General features: G+C 34.6%; 2 protein-coding genes across 2 annotated transcripts; one reads left to right on the top strand and one right to left on the bottom strand.

Moving 5' to 3' along the window:
- Positions 1 to 1,312: 1,312 nt before the first annotated feature.
- On the top strand, positions 1,313 to 10,000 carry LOC124638497. The gene is made up of 5 exons (XM_047175469.1): positions 1,313 to 1,425; positions 1,868 to 2,054; positions 3,927 to 4,126; positions 7,805 to 8,039; positions 9,714 to 10,000. The coding sequence occupies exons 1-5, from the start codon at positions 1,360 to 1,362 to the stop codon at positions 9,899 to 9,901; spliced, it is 876 nt and encodes a 291-aa protein (XP_047031425.1). The 5' UTR covers positions 1,313 to 1,359; the 3' UTR covers positions 9,902 to 10,000.
- Positions 10,001 to 14,462: 4,462 nt separating this feature from the next.
- LOC124638428 (allergen Tha p 1-like) lies at positions 14,463 to 17,511 on the bottom strand. Its single transcript, XM_047175391.1, has 3 exons — positions 17,361 to 17,511; positions 15,464 to 15,660; positions 14,463 to 14,735 (listed from the first exon to the last, which is right to left on the bottom strand). The coding sequence occupies exons 2-3, from the start codon at positions 15,648 to 15,650 to the stop codon at positions 14,548 to 14,550; spliced, it is 375 nt and encodes a 124-aa protein (XP_047031347.1). The 5' UTR covers positions 15,651 to 15,660; positions 17,361 to 17,511; the 3' UTR covers positions 14,463 to 14,547.
- Between the last annotated feature and the right edge of the window lie 96 nt (positions 17,512 to 17,607).

Below are 17,607 nucleotides of genomic sequence, written 5' to 3'. Positions count from 1 at the left end.
ATCCGATTTAGTTATTCTGTCACTAATTGATTTAGACTTTGCAAGAATACATACACTTTTGAATACCTTAGAGTAGTTCCGTACATGATCATGAAAAGATTTATCAGATGTCATTGATTTTTCTCGATACAGGTTATACAATACATCTCTGCTTATCCTAATCCCTTTTGTACACCATTCGTTGAATTTTAATTTATTGTCGATTTTTAGTTTCTTAATAGGACATGATTTATTAAATTCTAGACAAAGTGTGTTAAATAACTTATTAAATTTAGTATTCGAGTCCTCTGATTTAAAACTACTGCATAATTTATTGACAACATTATTTTTAAAGGTTTCTAAGGTTCTGTCTGTTAATTGTCTGTATTTTATTACTATGTTTTCCTTGTTACAAAGTAAGTCTATAATTTATTATTGAACGCTCTTTTTACTCTATGCGTTTAGTACTTTTATTTTTGATTGACGTGCGTTTGACTGTCTCAGTTGATCGCTTTTTACCCTGGTATCATAATCATGAATTATCCATTTAAATATTAGGTTGGCACCTACCTACATATTGAGAAACTAACTTCTATATAGCAACGTGTAATGTAATGTACGATGAGTTAGCAAAGTTAAAATAAATCTACAAATTAGAAAGACAAATATGTATTTCTAGGATGAGGTTATGCAAGCAAGTGCAAATATTACTGATGCTTTCTATTTTTACTAACATTTAAGTTTGTTAGGATCTCAGTCCTAATCCATCACTATGATTGATACGACGCCGAGCCATGATTTGAAACTAAACTAGCATTTTATAAATGATTATTAAAACGCTTTATATCAAATTGGCTGATGAATTATACTTATGTGTTGCATTAAGTTATGCAAATCAGTCACATGTTACATTGAGTCCGGATAAAAAGTTGTGAAATCACAGTGCTCTCATTTCACTGATCTATTCCTTTCTCGTTGTATTCACCTCAGTATCATTAGTCATTTGCCTTTTAGCCCACCCTACTTATATTTTTAATTCACTGCGTGGTGGCAGAAATTTCTATCTTATTGATCCGTAGATTATTTTATTAAAACATATTTATAAATCGAATGTTTCTATAAAAACATAGTTTATATTATATGATTATTGGTCTGTATATTCCATCATCATAACAAACTTTCAAACACAAGAAAACTAATTTAAGTAAATGAAATTAAAATTCATCACCCATCTTACTAACGTGACTCGAAACGTAACCGCAGAAAATGGAACAGCCTGTATAACAACGAGGTATGCATCGAAGACAGATAAAATAATGAGCCAACCAGGGGCAAATTAGATGTTTTAAGCACACCGCGGCCTGGTATATATAGAGGCATATGATTACGACCGACATCATAAGTCATTCGGCTACTTGCGTTTACTGTTTACTAGACGAACAAACGGTAGGTCACACACATATATCTGTGCACTTTTTAGATGCATTTTATTTCGAGAAAAAATATATTTAGTCAAGATTTATTCAGGATAGGGTTTATTAGTAAATCTTCTTTCATGAAATTATGTCAAAGAGTTAATAGGTCAATATTTGGTGCATTGCATGTTTCTGTTTCACAAAAAATATTGTTAATTTTTTATTTCTGTTCCTTATCTCAAAATTTTTGTTTACTTAGTTATTTTTTTATGAAAAATATCTGAAGGTTTATTTTACAACCTACCCTCATGGTTCTTAGGTCATAAATCATATCCAGCCCGTATCAGACCGACTATCACTATCAGACCTATTTTACTCACTCTCACCTCCATAGCAAACCATCTTACCAACTATCAGTCAACAGTTCTACAGCATCACACACCTATTCTCAACCCCACTCTTATCAATTCCAGTGTACCATGAAAGTCCTGTTAGTACTCTGCCTAGTAGCTGCGGCGGCCCTAGCCGATGACAAGTACACGGACAAATATGACAATATCAACTTGGACGAAATCCTGGAAAACAAACGACTGCTGCTAGCCTACGTCAACTGTGTTATGGAGAGAGGAAAGTGCAGTCCTGAAGGCAAGGAACTTAAAGGTTGGTGTTGAATTTTGGATCTTATTATTTGGGGTGTAAGGTGTATTTTTGACGTATAAATAAAAGACTGTCGATCATTTTTATTAAGTAGGGCAGTATTAAATATTTGAGGAAGAGACTCTCCTGATAGTCTTTATGTTATCAGCTGCAAAGCTATGGATAAGCTAGCTCCATGCCTTTTCACCGTTTCAGTATCTCCCATTCTGAAAATGTATGTCATAGAATTACTACGAAATAAATATAACGAAGGTTATTGGTGCATCTAAAAATATCGAATTAGAAGGATAGTGTTTGGCAATGTTTTACATACATATTGTGAAATAACTCATTTTAAATTAATTATGGGTACAAGATTGCATATCGCAGTGGTATATTACTGAAAACCTCAGTTATTTACAAAAATGTAGAACAAGGTGAAGATACGTAAAAATCAAGTTTTAGAGCTTTGTTTACGTCGGCTTTGGCATTAAAATGCTCTGAGTGTTTTCTTCCTTCAAATAAAATAGTTACTCTGAAATTCAGAAATGGATTATTTTCATAATGAAATATTAGCAATGTGGTGCACGTGCTTGTATGAAAGAGAGCAATTAACTTCAAGTCAAGGCGTGCTACTAACAACACTTATTATCTTACTATCATTGAAAAGTACAGTAACCCTATGACAATTCAAAAGATGGTTTTTTGTACCTACTTCATAATATAATTTAGTTTTGTTCACGACAGTACCGGTGACTGTCAATTTTCTTTTTGCGACATCACATTGCACTATGGTTATCTCGGTAATCATAATTTGAAACTACTTTGTAGTGTTACTGGTCACAGTTTTGCTTCTAATGTCTGTAATATCCGAAATGACTGTATGTACCTGTGCATTTATAGCTTTACAAGCGTGTCACCTGCCTAGCCTTTTTCTATCTATATTGGGGTCGACTTCCAGTCTCACTGCATGCAACTGAGTATCAGTGTTAAAAACATATCGACTGGCTATTTGACCTCCTTAACCCAATTATATCATGTAAGATTGTCATCCATCGACGGACAGATCGCGGGAAGCGTTGCTTTACCTTGTCAAATGTTCGATCGACCCGGGCAGAGGCAAATATAATTATGTGTAATAAGTAATGACCTAGTAAGTATAATAAAGGCCAACGTGAGTTTATTCGCTTACTATTCCTACTATCCTTAGTAAAATGCTAAAATATATAAAATTGAATGAATTTCGACATAAAAATTTAAAAAGTCATGTATCCTCAAAATATAACAGGAAATAATATGGCTCTCAAATATAATATTACGTGGCCTATTTCGATCTTACATACGCCGAACTTCTTTTGTTTTGACATAAGTGACTAACTATGTTTGCATCAAATTATAACTAAGACAATAGGAAATCAAAGGATGAGGACAACTGGTAAGGAAACGTGATGTGCTGGTTATTATGAATGCCTGTCACGTCTTGACGATACACTTCCGTTCAATGTACTATAGGGAAAATGTTATACAGTATGTTTATTTTGTCGTGTGTCGGCAAATAACAAAGGAGGACGTTTGTGATATTGCGAATGCGAAAGTAAATGGTTTAGTCTGTCTATTTGTTTATATGCTTCCACGGCTGAAATTATTTTGTATGATAAATGATCAGTTTTTCCTTAAACTGTGATAATATTGCAAACGGTGCATTTTAAGAGAAATATATTATTTTTAGATGTGAACGGAAACACTTTTCTTATAACTTTTCTAAAAAAGCCTTCTGGACCCATATAATGTTAACTTCAAATACCAAAGTAAACATAAAAGTCTTATTTACGAATATTTTGATCATCCAATCTATTTTTACAAATGATACTCATAAAAACCTCTTAATTTTTCCAGAACACCTGCAAGACGCCATCGAGACCGGCTGCTCAAAATGCACAGAAGCTCAAGAGAAGGGCGCCTACAAGGTCATTGAGCACCTGATCAAGAACGAGCTGGACATCTGGCGCGAGCTGGCTGCCAAGTACGACCCCAAGGGAGACTGGAGGAAGAAGTACGAAGACCGCGCGAGAGCCAACGGCATTCAGATCCCCGAATAAACCCACCAAATTACAAATAAGGTAGCTGAGATAGATTTTGATCAAGCGATCGTCATTTGATGTCATACGATCAACTTGATCGTTTGGCCAAAGTCTGTCTGAGCTATCTCAAATTGCTCAATTTTCCTACTACTTTTACTCATTATTTTTTAATTCGTTGTTATTCTTCTTTTTCTTTATACATGGATTTTTTGTTTTTGTACTAAGTTGTAAATTGTGATATAAATTGTATTTATGTTATCATGAGATGTATTTATCATATTTGTTTATTGTTTAATAAACCAAAGAAATTCATTTATGTTTATAATTTTTTACTGATCGTGCTCGTAAATATAATTCTGGGCTAAGGGTAGAAGGATGATGATCTTTAATATCACTAACTATGTACTTTCAAATTATCAAAAGTTGAATAAGAGCAGACTTTTTGAAGATTAAATAAATTATAAAAAGTCCTTCTTTTGATTAAACATGACTGAGAAATAACTTTGCTTCAGCTTTAAAGTAGCCAAATTATGCAAACGTAAATTTGCAGACATTTGAGCTTTCCATGATATATTAATTTTATATTTTTTAATAATGGCCAAAATTTACATATTGTAATTAATTTTAGTATTTAAATAACTGACACACATTAGTATTCCCCTGTTATTTACATAATATTATGGTTATTTTATGGCTAATCGTAAGTTAATAAGTTCATATTTATTTTACAATTCTTACCACCGCCATCTCTTGGTCAAATACCTACATATTTGTTTGCAATAACATTGAACGAGGATCTTTCATGCCTTACGATTTATAGTGTACCGTAGTGATAGCGCCATCTAGTTATACATAAGAATGCAACTACATTAGTCAGAGGCCATCATAAGGTAAATACCTTTAAACTACTTATTTAATATTATAGAAGGAATACCAGTTAATGATGATGTCCTCCTAGCCGATTATCGGCTACGGCGGCTGTTCTCATGTAAGGAGATTAGCCAACTACGCAGGACATATAATAGTGCACGAGCATTTGCGCAGACACAGGTGCACTCACTATTCCTTAACTCTCATAGCCCGATGGGACGGTAATCCGACACGACCGGAGAGAGATCAGGCGCAGGACCGACATTTACGTGCTCTCCGATGCACGGGTGTATCAATCACCAGCTTCCAGGCTCCGGGCTGCTTTGTGAAAGTCTTCTAAAACCCACAAGGCGATTTCGGCCCGACTCGGGAATCGAACCCGAGACCTCGTGCTTAGCAGCCGCACTTGCGACAGCTAGACCAACGAGGCAGTTAATAGGCATACCAGTTAAAACGCAGTACGTGTAAAACAAATCAATATTTGTCCATGGAAAAAACTGTGGTTGATATCAGTTTCCCCATACAAATGACTTCAACGCATGCGTTTAGTTATTGCTAACAAAATACCAACAGGCGCCATAGGGATTTTTGATGCGTTTACACTTTACAAATTATGTCTTGAATCTCATATCTCATTTAAATTTCTCTCTTTTTAATTAATAGTTATGAGATGTAATAGGCATACAATTCATTGCTCTTGGCATTCACTGGAATATATATAGTGAACAATCGCATTTCGCATCGCAGAAATTGTTGTATAATCAGGCGCGTTCAACTATTCAACTGTTTTATTAAATAAATAGTTTCAGATCAAAAGATATAAAATTAATTTGAATTTAGTTTAGTTTATTTAGTAAGTAGGTGACTACTCATTGGTTTTATTAAGAACAAAAGATTGATTAGAAATATGTACCTATATGTATATTTTAGCTACCACTTACATACTTAACTGCAATAGTATAATAACGCTTATGAGTGAATTGCTATTGTTAATGACCAAGTAAAATTATTTTGAGTAATTAGTGAAATTAAATACCGAATAATGTTGGAAGTAAGTGAATGAAATGTGTAATTTCCTGTATCCCTCAGAAGGTATACAACAATGAAATGTGTGATGTAACTGCAACATCACATTATTTTTGTCTGAATAAAAATCCAAAATAAGAAAAGTTATTAAAAATATAGATCTTTGTTTAATGTAGATATTTATTCAACTTATTTTTTTTATTTAAATGATTTCAGCAGAAGAATTTTATGTTAATATGATGAATCGTAGATAAATTCTAATAACAGTAATAAATAATTACTGTAATGGGTACTAACAATAATTTATTACTAATCACTTTGACTATAAAACATTATAAAATTGTGAAACAATGACGTTTACGGCATCCATATGAAGCAAATTGTCCAAGAAGTTTGACTATTAGTTAAAAGGCTTGTTATTGTTCATGGTAACCATAAATTTTAATGAATAAATCACGGTATAAATACCATAGAATCATAAATAACTCGTAACTTTTTTTTATTGTTTACTTCCAATTTTTTGAATTCGCAGAAAGTGTATAGCGTCATCGAAAAGATAGGCACTTGCGTCTTGTTTACGTTTTGTACAAACGTACCTACGATATTTTTTATGAGATAATAATGCATGTATCAGAACATACCTACTTTTATCTTGTTATAATATAATAAAAATAATGAATCCTGATTCGCAGTAACATGGTAAAACCAATGATGGAACAGTGTTTTTGGTCGCTGAACACATTTTGCTTCTACTGTAACTTACCAGCAAGTTAGTTATGAAGGCTTTGGTACAATTATAGGGAGCTATTGTTAACTTATCGGATATAGCTGGACGCAGTACCCAGCTGTTAAGATGGGATAGACCATAACCAGCTGGACGTCATAGTCTCCGTCGAGAAACGCTCTCTGCTGGACAACTCCCCAAAGCTGGAAGATTTTGCCCATACGCACCATGTCAATGGTGTTCCTTGGACTAGGATAGGCACTTATTACTTTAATATGGAAATATATGGCATTTCTCTCGTATAATTTTTAATTTATTTAATTAATTAATTTATCACAGCCATGCAATAGTTTTTCCCCAGATTTAATTTATGTGTGCAAAACTTGTTTGAGAAACGGAACCATTGCGACTTGAGTCATCACTAGCATCTTACCTACATTTTTTATGTATATTTTCAATTGTGACACAGGTAATAAAAGACACTAATTATAGTAGGGTTGCAAATGGAGCGTTTTACATAATTACCACAACAATGGGCAGACATTTTCCGCGTGTAATCGTCTAATCATTCCTATAAATGAAATCGATTTTAATCGGATCATCAGTGTCTTTAGATACTCTTTCATCGAAGAGTTTGTTCATTAATCGGATAAAAAAGCAGGTATTTTTATTATTGATTCCGTTCGATTGCGTTATTAATCAATTTGTTATTAATACGATTAGGAATATGTGAGCTTCTTAATTAGAAAAATAACCCACTGCATTTTTAAGCGTACGTCGGCTAATTGATTTTTTGCTTACAAGTAAATTCCCGAGAGCTTCTTTATACAAACAAATAAGTAACGCTTTAAAAATATTGTCATTTAATATACCTACTATAAAATAAAAGGGAAATTATATGCAAAATATACTCAAAACGTTGCGTCATAGTATGTCCGTGGAATAAATCATTTTGAAACTAAGTACAGGGCAAAAGGCGAATATCAAGTCATAAATATGTAAAGTAATAAACCCAATACTTATAAAACAACGAAAATGTAAGAAAATTCTATCATTTTATATACAGTGGTTGACACAACCGTGTTTCTTTTTGTATTTTAGAAGATATTTTCAAAAATTTCAGGATGAAGTTTGTCGTGGTTGCTCTCGTGGTTACTCTGGCGGCGTTCGCGGTTGCCGAAACCTACACGGATAGGTACGACAACATCAACATTGATGAAATCATTGAGAATAGGAAGCTGCTGGTTCCGTATATCAAGTGTGTGCTGGAACAGGGAAGATGTACCCCAGAAGGAAGGGAACTTAAAGGTATGGGTGCTATTTTGTAGTTTTTTTCTATATAGCATATGTGCTTATTTGTATCTCTTGTACACTAACTTACACAGTACAGTTCTACCTATTTACTTAAGTTCATGTGTTGTGAAAGATGCCATATTCAAAACCACAAAATAATATGGTTCACAGTATTTGCTGCCTGTATAGTCACACTATGATATAGTCATACTATATAGTAGTCTAGCTGTTTTTCGCGGTTTAACCCACGCTGTGAGGAAAGTATTTCCCAGAGACGAAAATAAAATAATCAATTGATGTGCTATTTTGGTGTAAAAACTATACATATGGAAAGGTTAATCAAAGTCAGTTGTGTCCGTTTTTTGTGAAAAATACATCATTATAAACTTTCGCATTTACGATACTAATAGGATCGCCAAACAGACTGAGTGCTCTAATCCATTTTAGGTTATAAATAAATTGGAAATAAAACAAACTAAAACTACAAAAATAAAGAAACAAAGTACGTACAATGCTGATGAGTCAAAATCATATTTTTTTACTTTTGACGAGCAAAAAATGAGAACCTTCCGTGAAGCACGAGCAAAATTTCAACACCTTGAAGGTACGGAAAAATACCTACATTGTTTACTGTATATTGTTATTGTTTATTCATTAACGATGTGTTACTCCTGACTTCATCTGCACCATATACATTATTTGCCATTCTCCGTATTTACAAGCATACGTTATTAACGAGACAGATATATGATTTTTTTTTAAATAAATGAAAAATGACAGCGTCCAATGACTAATGGATCGAGAGGCTATGAGTTTGATGCCCACTTATTGCACTATTGACGTGAACGCATCCCATATACAAACATATTTAGTTTATTGAGTCATTTGATTATCACTTCAACTGTTTTGTGCAAAGTCCTTTAATATCAACTTATCGTTAATTTGTTACCTTATAATATAGCCTTTTACATAACATAAGGAATAAAATATATAGTTTACAAACAGATCAACATTACCATTTATTTACACATAATATAAATTTCCATGAACTTGGTCTGATCACGCGATTGGCAACAGTAAGCAGATTGACGTGGGCAGATGACGTTAATCTCGTAATTTAATTGTGCATATAGAATTAGTGTTTTGTTTATATGAGTCATTAATTGCATTTGGAAAATTATTTTATTTTTAACCGACTTCCCAAAAAGGAGGAGGTTCTCCATTCGTCGGGATCTTTTTTTTACATATGTATATCTAAAAATATAGACAGTAGGTATAAACTTACATAAAATGCAGTTTTTTTTTTGTTTAATTTGAATGGAAAGATTTATCCGTTATCTATGGCTTTAATAACTTACTAACATTTAAGACAGGATTCGTTCTCTTTCGAGCTCTCTGCAGCAAAATTACTATTATTGATGTGATATTTAATTCTGAATAAAGTACCATGATACAAGATTTTTGATTATCTCTACTAATCCCATTATTTATACTAAAACTATATAGAAGTTTTAGGGGAAATTATTGTGTTGGCATGTGAGGATAATCATTTGAATTATGCTTAGAGCCCATACTTTATTCGGCTATAGAAAGTAGTTTCTCAGGGGCACTCTCAATTTTGAAATCAAAAACAATTTTCAATTTTTATTCAATTTTAATTTAAACTTTCAAAATTATTTCATTTTTCAGCCCACATCAAAGACGCGCTCCAGACTTCATGCACGAAATGTACTCAGAAACAAAGGAAGGCGTCGAGGAAGGTTGTCAAGCACATCAGAGCTAACGAGCTGGACTACTGGAAGCAACTCCTCGCTAAGTACGACCCTGACAACGTATATGTGAAGAACTATGAGTCTTTCCTTGCTGCCGACGACTAGGGAATGTTGCAGGAGTAGGATAATTGGACATTGAACGAATATAGTCGAATATCAAAACTTAGCTTGTAGTGTGCCTACAAATAAATTATTTGGAGTATAGGATGTGTTCTTTTTTCTAGTTATCTCAGTTTGGCTACAATATTTGATTAAGGTCACATTTAAGGTATATGTGATAAAGTAAGGTTTATGTACTAAGTTCTATCAAAATTTAAGTTACATATTTAGAAAGTATGTGTTAAAACCTCATTTTTGTGTCAAGTTGCCATGCGCATGTTGATAATAATTTAAACAATACGTCAATCAAAATGGCGACCTAGCAACACAATTTATGTAAGTGTCCTTGGTTTTGTAATGTTTCTAAAAACCAAAAACTACATTATAATAACGAAATATTTGCCATTTGTATGTTCATCTAACATGAACATTTGCATAAAATTTTCAAATTGTAGCCAGCACAAATTGTACACTTCTCACAAAAAATCCTTTAGAGACCTCGAATATGAATAGGTAATATTAATTTTAATACTTGTATTTTCCTAATGATATATTTACAGTCTGGTCAGAAAGAGCATCTATTTTTAACTTACCTAATGATTTATTATTAAATACTTAAAACACAAACAAGCCATTGGTTTTTACGGCGAATCCATTCTAATTTTAGCCTGAGACATCCCACTGCTACAAAAATTAGCGTTAGAGCGTAAATAAACTCAAAAGATCTAAAAATAAATAGCACTTAGGCAAGCGAATGATCCCAGCTTCAAAACAAGATTATAATCGTTGAATGCAATTGGTCATCGCACATCAAAATAAAGATAATAAATATCTTGCGTCACGAGTTCCCTGTGTGCGTCAAAAGAGTTGTTAAAAAAAGAAAAAAACCTCCTTGGAACAGGCTTCAGCCATTCTCGATCTTTTTTGCCCCCTCAGAAAAAAAAATAACGAACGTTGTCGAATTGATTCGACAGCGATAACTATTTTTATGTGAGATAACTGGCATCGCAACAAACCATCAACAACACGAAAAAACTAGAACTTAATGCTTTGAGAATTATCATTACTTGAAATATAATGTTAACTTCAACGCGTGTAAACAAATATTCAATTCCTTGTTGGATATCTAATGAATGTCTTGAAGGTCTTAGTGGTTTTGATTGATTGAACATTAGGTCCCGTGTTAGTCTCTTTCTCTCTCTCTGGAGCGGCTTCTATGTAACCTTGTCAACCTAGGTACCCATGCCACCTGAGATAGCTTGGCATGACTTTCGCTTTTAAACTTTCTAGACCCCAGGATAAAAAAGAATAATAAAGTAATTATCAAGTTTTTCAATAGCAACCAGTACCTAGTCTATAATTAATCTTTTGTATAGCGGTATTATGAAAACAACAGAAAATGTCATATTAACTCTGGTAATAGTCGCTTCCATCTTACACAAAGCTCAAATCATACTTAAGGTAATCTGGCAAATATATTTAAGCAATAACATCACAGCTGTGCTTACGACGTAGAGAAAATCATCTGCGCCTGCGGGATTATTCGAAAGAGTATCTGCGACCCTGGAAGAAGCAGAACTCCAAAAGGAAGATGGGTAGAATTTGGTCAGTAAGTCTGACATTCCCTATTACTTCATATGCTGTGAACTGTGAAGTGAAGCCATTTGTTGATTTACCAACTACAAAATAATATTTCAAGTTTTATGGTATGTGCTTAGTCGTTTTTCTTCAACAATGTAAACTGTCAAACCGTCTACTTAGCTTGCTAATAAGACCAGCTATATTAAATTGCCCTAGGCGCTATTTAAGACCCGTTTGTCGCTAGTCTTTTTTGTTTGGCAGACATAAAAACAGACATACGTAAGCCGAATACGGGTATTAATTAATAAAATCGATTATTATATAAGAGCTATTTCGGTTGTCTACTAGTATGTCTATTAATATGGCCTTGGTTTATTTAAACAAATAAATACAAAAATCTATCTTTTAAACTTACATATATCAAAATAAAGGCTTAAGGGAAAAAAACGCTAATTGGTTGTAATTGTCTTTCTTTATTTCAAAGGGCTGGAACTATTGCATAGAATTCTCTCATGTACAGAGTTTATTTAAGTAGGTAGGTTAAGTTAGTGATTATTGTATTTTAGTTATAGCTTCTTTTCTTTTTACGCACTCTATCTGCATCTCTTTCTATTCTAACTCTCTCATAACGGGCCAGCTGGAAGAGATTTCATATGAAATAAACTGTGCCTTTGTACTATCTGTTCTATTTTTCTTCTTGTTTGTATTCTGTGTGTGTACATAAACTGTTAAATAAATAAATACTATTTCTTCACTAGTGAAACCGTAAGGCGTAGCTAATGAAGCACACTTTATGATAACTGAATCCAAAAATTACTACTTATAAAAATCCTTAAAACCGAGTTCTTCTGCTCTTTAAGATTTGTTAATCTCTAAATCCCATTCTATTAGAGCAAATTATGTTTTTGAACTTCTAGTTCAGAACACACAACTTCAAATAATGTACAAGAAATTATAATAGGTTTCACCTTTGCGACAAAAATACGACTTTATGTTTACTTCTTCTCAGTGTTAGGTAAGCATAGTTGAATCACACGATTCATAGCATTCATTATGCATGGTTGCAGAGGTCAGCAAGTTGACACTGTGATTGATTTACCTTGAAACGCTTGAGATGGTAATTAACAAACATTATCACTAATCTTTTCATTTTCAAATAGCATATTCTGGAAAATTACTGTGATTAGTGAAAACTCATATCACACATTAGAAACTTAACTTTTAGGAATTGTTTAGGCTCTAAATTTAAGCAACTACATACTATCTTTAGCAATTTGCTAAAAATCCTGTTATTTATTTCCTAGAATATCTTGTGTAGTTGTAAGGCTTACTCATATATGACTCAACCGGTTCTGGCATGTTCTGAAAACTCTTTAATAATAAAAGATTAAAAAAAAATACTTGCTTGGAGCAAGTATTTTTTTTAGTAAGTGTGTTACAGAGGATTTTAATTATTGTCTCAATGAAAACTTGCAATGAACTCCACACGTAGAATTTGGATTTCCGTGATATCAGGATAGCCAGCCACCTCACCTTAACCTTTTACTTATTGACACTGACACTGGATTATTTTGTGCATTATCAATATAATATTCTTGATTCTGTGAAAATAAAAAGACGATTTTGGTAAAATGTGCTTTTCACTGTTCCTTATAAAACACTGTTAAAAATCTTCCCCACTGCTTTAGCACCTATTATACTGTCCATTCGATCATCAAAGGAACATTTGAAAATACTTAAATATTCAACTGTTTACCTTTATAGTTTCGAAGCCAAAGACCATCCACAGAACCATTTTTAACTATAGGTAGATCAACCAGTGTCACCAGTTTATCGACTGCTCTTCAAAGTCAGTTAAGCATTTCAATAATATTTTTGTTAGGTAAGGAAGGCTATTTACTTTTCTAAGCTAATATTAGTATAATTCGCGCTATCAAAATAAAGTAAGAAGAGTTTTGGATGTAAAAGCAGTAGCCAAAACAAACACTTGGGACATCATACATATTTATCTACCTACACTAATATTAAAATATTAAAAGAGGTAAAAATTGTTTGTTTGTTTGTTTGTAATGGATACCTAAACTCAAAAATGACTATACCGATTTAAAATATTATTTTACTGCTGGAAAGCTACACTCTTCCCGAGTAACATAGGCTATATTTTATGTATCCTTGTACGGGCTGTAGTTCCCACGGAACGCGGGTGAAACCGCGGGAAAATGGCTAGTGTAGGTATACTTAGTGATTATAGGTATAATATAAAGTTGAATGCTTCCAACTATTTGCAAGCAAGTATACAAACCTGTCAGGATTTTTGTAAAACAAAAAATATATAAGAAGCTGTTCAAGTGATTGCTTTACTTGGACAAATAAATCCTTTGTGGTGCTTTCGAAAACATAGGCTACTCGTTTTACTACCTACCTCACTATATTACCGAATGTAGAAAATTCTATAAAAATGTGACCCTTCTTGGCTGTCGATTAAACAGCCTATCATAATATAAATCAGTATACACAGCTGTTTCTAAGCTACAGCCTCACTTACTTCGCCTCCTTTTAACATGGGTTTTTTTTTAATGTATGACAACTGAGAAGACTAGTTTTATCGTTGTTTCCACAAGGTTTAAGGTAGTATTTTATATAAACCCAAATTTTACATGGCTAAAACTTTAAGGCTTTGCTAATTCAACTTTTAGAATATAAATGTATTTTTACTCTTCTGTGGAAGTCATAAACCTTGCAAACTAGGTCTAGAATCTAGTTATCCACATCTAAACAGTTTCCTACATTTTGACCTCACAATATTCAAGCTAGGCCTCTATAAAGTGCTTCTCGTAAGACATTATAATATAAACAAATACAATATTAAAATTCCCTCAGTAAGGAAGTCGAGTGAAGGCAAACTTGTGAAGGTGATGCTAAACTTGCTTTCAAGTATTAAAAAAATAACCTGCACAGGAATCATTGGTTAAGGAAAACAATGGAGTACTCTTTAAAATATTTTTTTTATTACATGACCCATTCATTCATTCACTATTAAATAAACAGTCTTTTTGAATTTGGAAGCATTTTTAAGCAATGGTTCTAAGTTCTTTTTCGTATTTGACGGCGAATTTACCGTCGCGATCGTATTTGACGGAGAGCTGCCTCCAGTAGTCTGGTTCGTGGTTGATGAGGTGAGCGATGACGCGGCGAGTTCCATCTTGCTGGACTGGAGTGCACTTGGCGCAGTAGTTCTCTAACGCCTCTCTGATGTGAGCTGTGAATGAGAATGCAGAATGAGACATTGTTTTCTACTGCCTTTTTCTCGGGATGGTATTGCATCCTAAGAGACGTTTGATCTTTCTTTCTCTATAACATAGTAGTCGATTGATTCTGCCCTTTGCGTACGATACACACAAAATTAGTTAATTTCTGGTACAGGAAGTGATGCAATAACAAAGACAGTTGCCTCTTTATAAACTGAACTAGGAAAATACTACAAAGTTTTTCTAATGCTTAAGTTTATTCAGATTTTTCAATTATTTACATGAATGACGTCTGTCGTTTTTAGATCAAAATGACTGGCAGTTTTGAAGTAATTAGTCGAAATCCTTTTTATTAATTTATGAACACTGTTATGTTCATTAATTGGGCTTAATTGGTCAGTCGTTAAATACAATCGTACACCGAAGACAGGTTTAGAGAAAAACTATAGTTACGGCGCTATTTCACTTATGTAATATCTTGATTAAGTTAAAAACTGAAACTTCATCAAATGTACTATCTAATGATCTGTATTATATGTGATCAAACATTATAAAATGCCTGCAAAAATTATATTGGAGACATTTCTAATATCATATTTTTTGTGTGTTGTGCTGATTCAAGTTAAGTATGGAAAGTTACTCACAAGTTATTTTATAAAAATAATCATCATCATCGTACTGCCCTTATCCCATTTTTTTTTTTAATAAAAATAATACCACTCTAAAAATCTTTACTTACATTTAAGTTCCCTGCCATCAGGCGAGCACTTGCCCTGGTCCAAAGCACACTTGATGTAAGGCACCAGCAGTCTTTTGTTTACTAGGATCTCGTCCAGATTGACATTGTCATATTTGTTGGTGTACTGGGCCTCAGGACGAGCACTGACGGCCACCACGACCAAGCATAACAGGAATACGGCTTTCATGTTGAATAATCTGCAAAGAAAAGTATTTTAGTTTGATTAATTCTCGAAGCAAAAATATTTGCTAGTGTTGGTTCTTAAATGCGTTTTATACATTAACCTAAGTGTTAACTTTTTTAGAATATAATGTACAGTTTATCTTTTTAAATGATACGTTTCATAAAATTAACTCAGTTGTTTTTAAAGTTATGTACAAGTTAAGCAGTTAAAATGTTCAGACAAAAAATCCAAAAAAACTAACATTTAAGAAGTGTTTACACGCCGGGTTACCACCAAGTATATTAATTATTTTTAAAGAAATATTTTATTTTAAAATGAAAGACTTTTTAGACGAGTAGATTATGAAGGCAAAAACTAGTATTCAAACTAATAACATCTTTTTTTTTTTTTTTTTTTTTTAGCGACGTAAAATCATCAAATGACCCCTCCCGCTGTGGGTTAGCAGCGGTGAGGGAGTGTCAGACTCTTACTGACTAAAATCGTCGTGTTCCGTCATAGGCCTTTTATGTACCAGGGCCGCGGTATCTCTTTCGAACAACCCGCAGCCCCGGCAGGCCTTGGCCCTGCTGGGCCCCGCTGGGGTTGCTGACATCTCTTTGAGGAGCGCGTGGAACAACGCGCGCCGTCGACACGGGTCTGTCGTCTAGAAAGACAGAGGGACGATGAGCCACCCGAACTCACCGCCCACAGACCCACGCCTACGGTGGCCGGGAGTCATCTCGCGACACCCGGCGCCCATGGTGTCTACCTGGTCCAGCGCGGCGGCCGGGATGAGAGGTGCGAACTCTCTGGCGTTCCGCCTCCTCCTTCTCGAGCATGACCGCTTCGCAGAAGGAGGCGACGGCATCCCATTCCCTCTCGCCCCGGACCATGGCCTGAACCAGGGCCGGACGCGAGAGGTCGCCGCCGCCCAAAGCCTCGACGAGGACCCGGCGGTGCCCTTCCCATGCGGGGCACACCTGGACTGTGTGGTCCACCGTGTCCTCGGGGCTGTCCGCACAATGGTGACACCCGGGCGCCTCCTCACGACCGATGCGGTGCAGGTACCTCCCGAAACAACCGTGTCCGGTGAGGACCTGCGTCATGCGGTACGTGAGGGCGCCGTGACTCCTCCCGAGCCACTCCTCAAAGAGGGGACTTACCGCCACGATGGTGGCGTGCCCTGCACTGGGTTGCGACAGTCGCTCCCTCCAGGCCACCATGAGATCGCGCCGGAGCTCCGCCCGCTGCGCGACAACTTGCCGCGGCAACGGGGTTTCTCCCCGGCGCTGAGCCTCCTCGCGCCAGTCGTACAGGCGCAAGAAGACCCTCGCCTCCAGAAACTAATAACATCTATGACAGGGAAATGCCCACCATCATAAAATGGTCAACTGCATGTACAAAAACTTCTCTTAAACAAAAAATATCACGACTTAAGTAGCTAGCTTTTTGTATAGTTTTTTTAACGTAGATAATATTATCTAATACCCATCATTATGTCAAGTAAAGGAGCTTGCGGTCAAAGTGGGCGGACAGCGAACTTTTGAACGTAACCGATTTAAGCTAATTATAGATTTTAGAAGTCACTAACCGCTGGATAATTTGATAGTTATTTTAAAACATAAAAAGCTCGATAACCAAAAATTTATTTTATTTTAATAACTGTACTTTTTAATAAAAAAAGGAAAAAAATAAAATTTACGAATAAAAGGTGAAAATATTTTGTTCACTTACTTTTTTTCAAAAAGAAATGTGTTGACAAGATCACTCGTTGCTGACCACACGACTTATGGACTATGGCTCGACCAATGGTTTTTATATAGTGTCTAGGACATTGGTCCCATATCCCGAGACAACAGGTTTATAATTTCTCAGATCTTGAGTATCTACGTCACAAACATAAATAGTTACTCGTTTCTTGGGATTTTCTATAGATATAGAATTTGAATAAATAAATATCGAATCTAGGAACACTTGATTA

The sequence above is a fragment of the Helicoverpa zea genome, chromosome 17, assembly GCF_022581195.2.
Source record: "Helicoverpa zea isolate HzStark_Cry1AcR chromosome 17, ilHelZeax1.1, whole genome shotgun sequence".
In the NCBI taxonomy this organism is placed as follows: domain Eukaryota; kingdom Metazoa; phylum Arthropoda; class Insecta; order Lepidoptera; family Noctuidae; genus Helicoverpa; species Helicoverpa zea.
The sequence above is the reverse complement of the archived record's forward strand: the minus strand, read 5'-3'. Positions and strand labels throughout refer to the sequence as shown.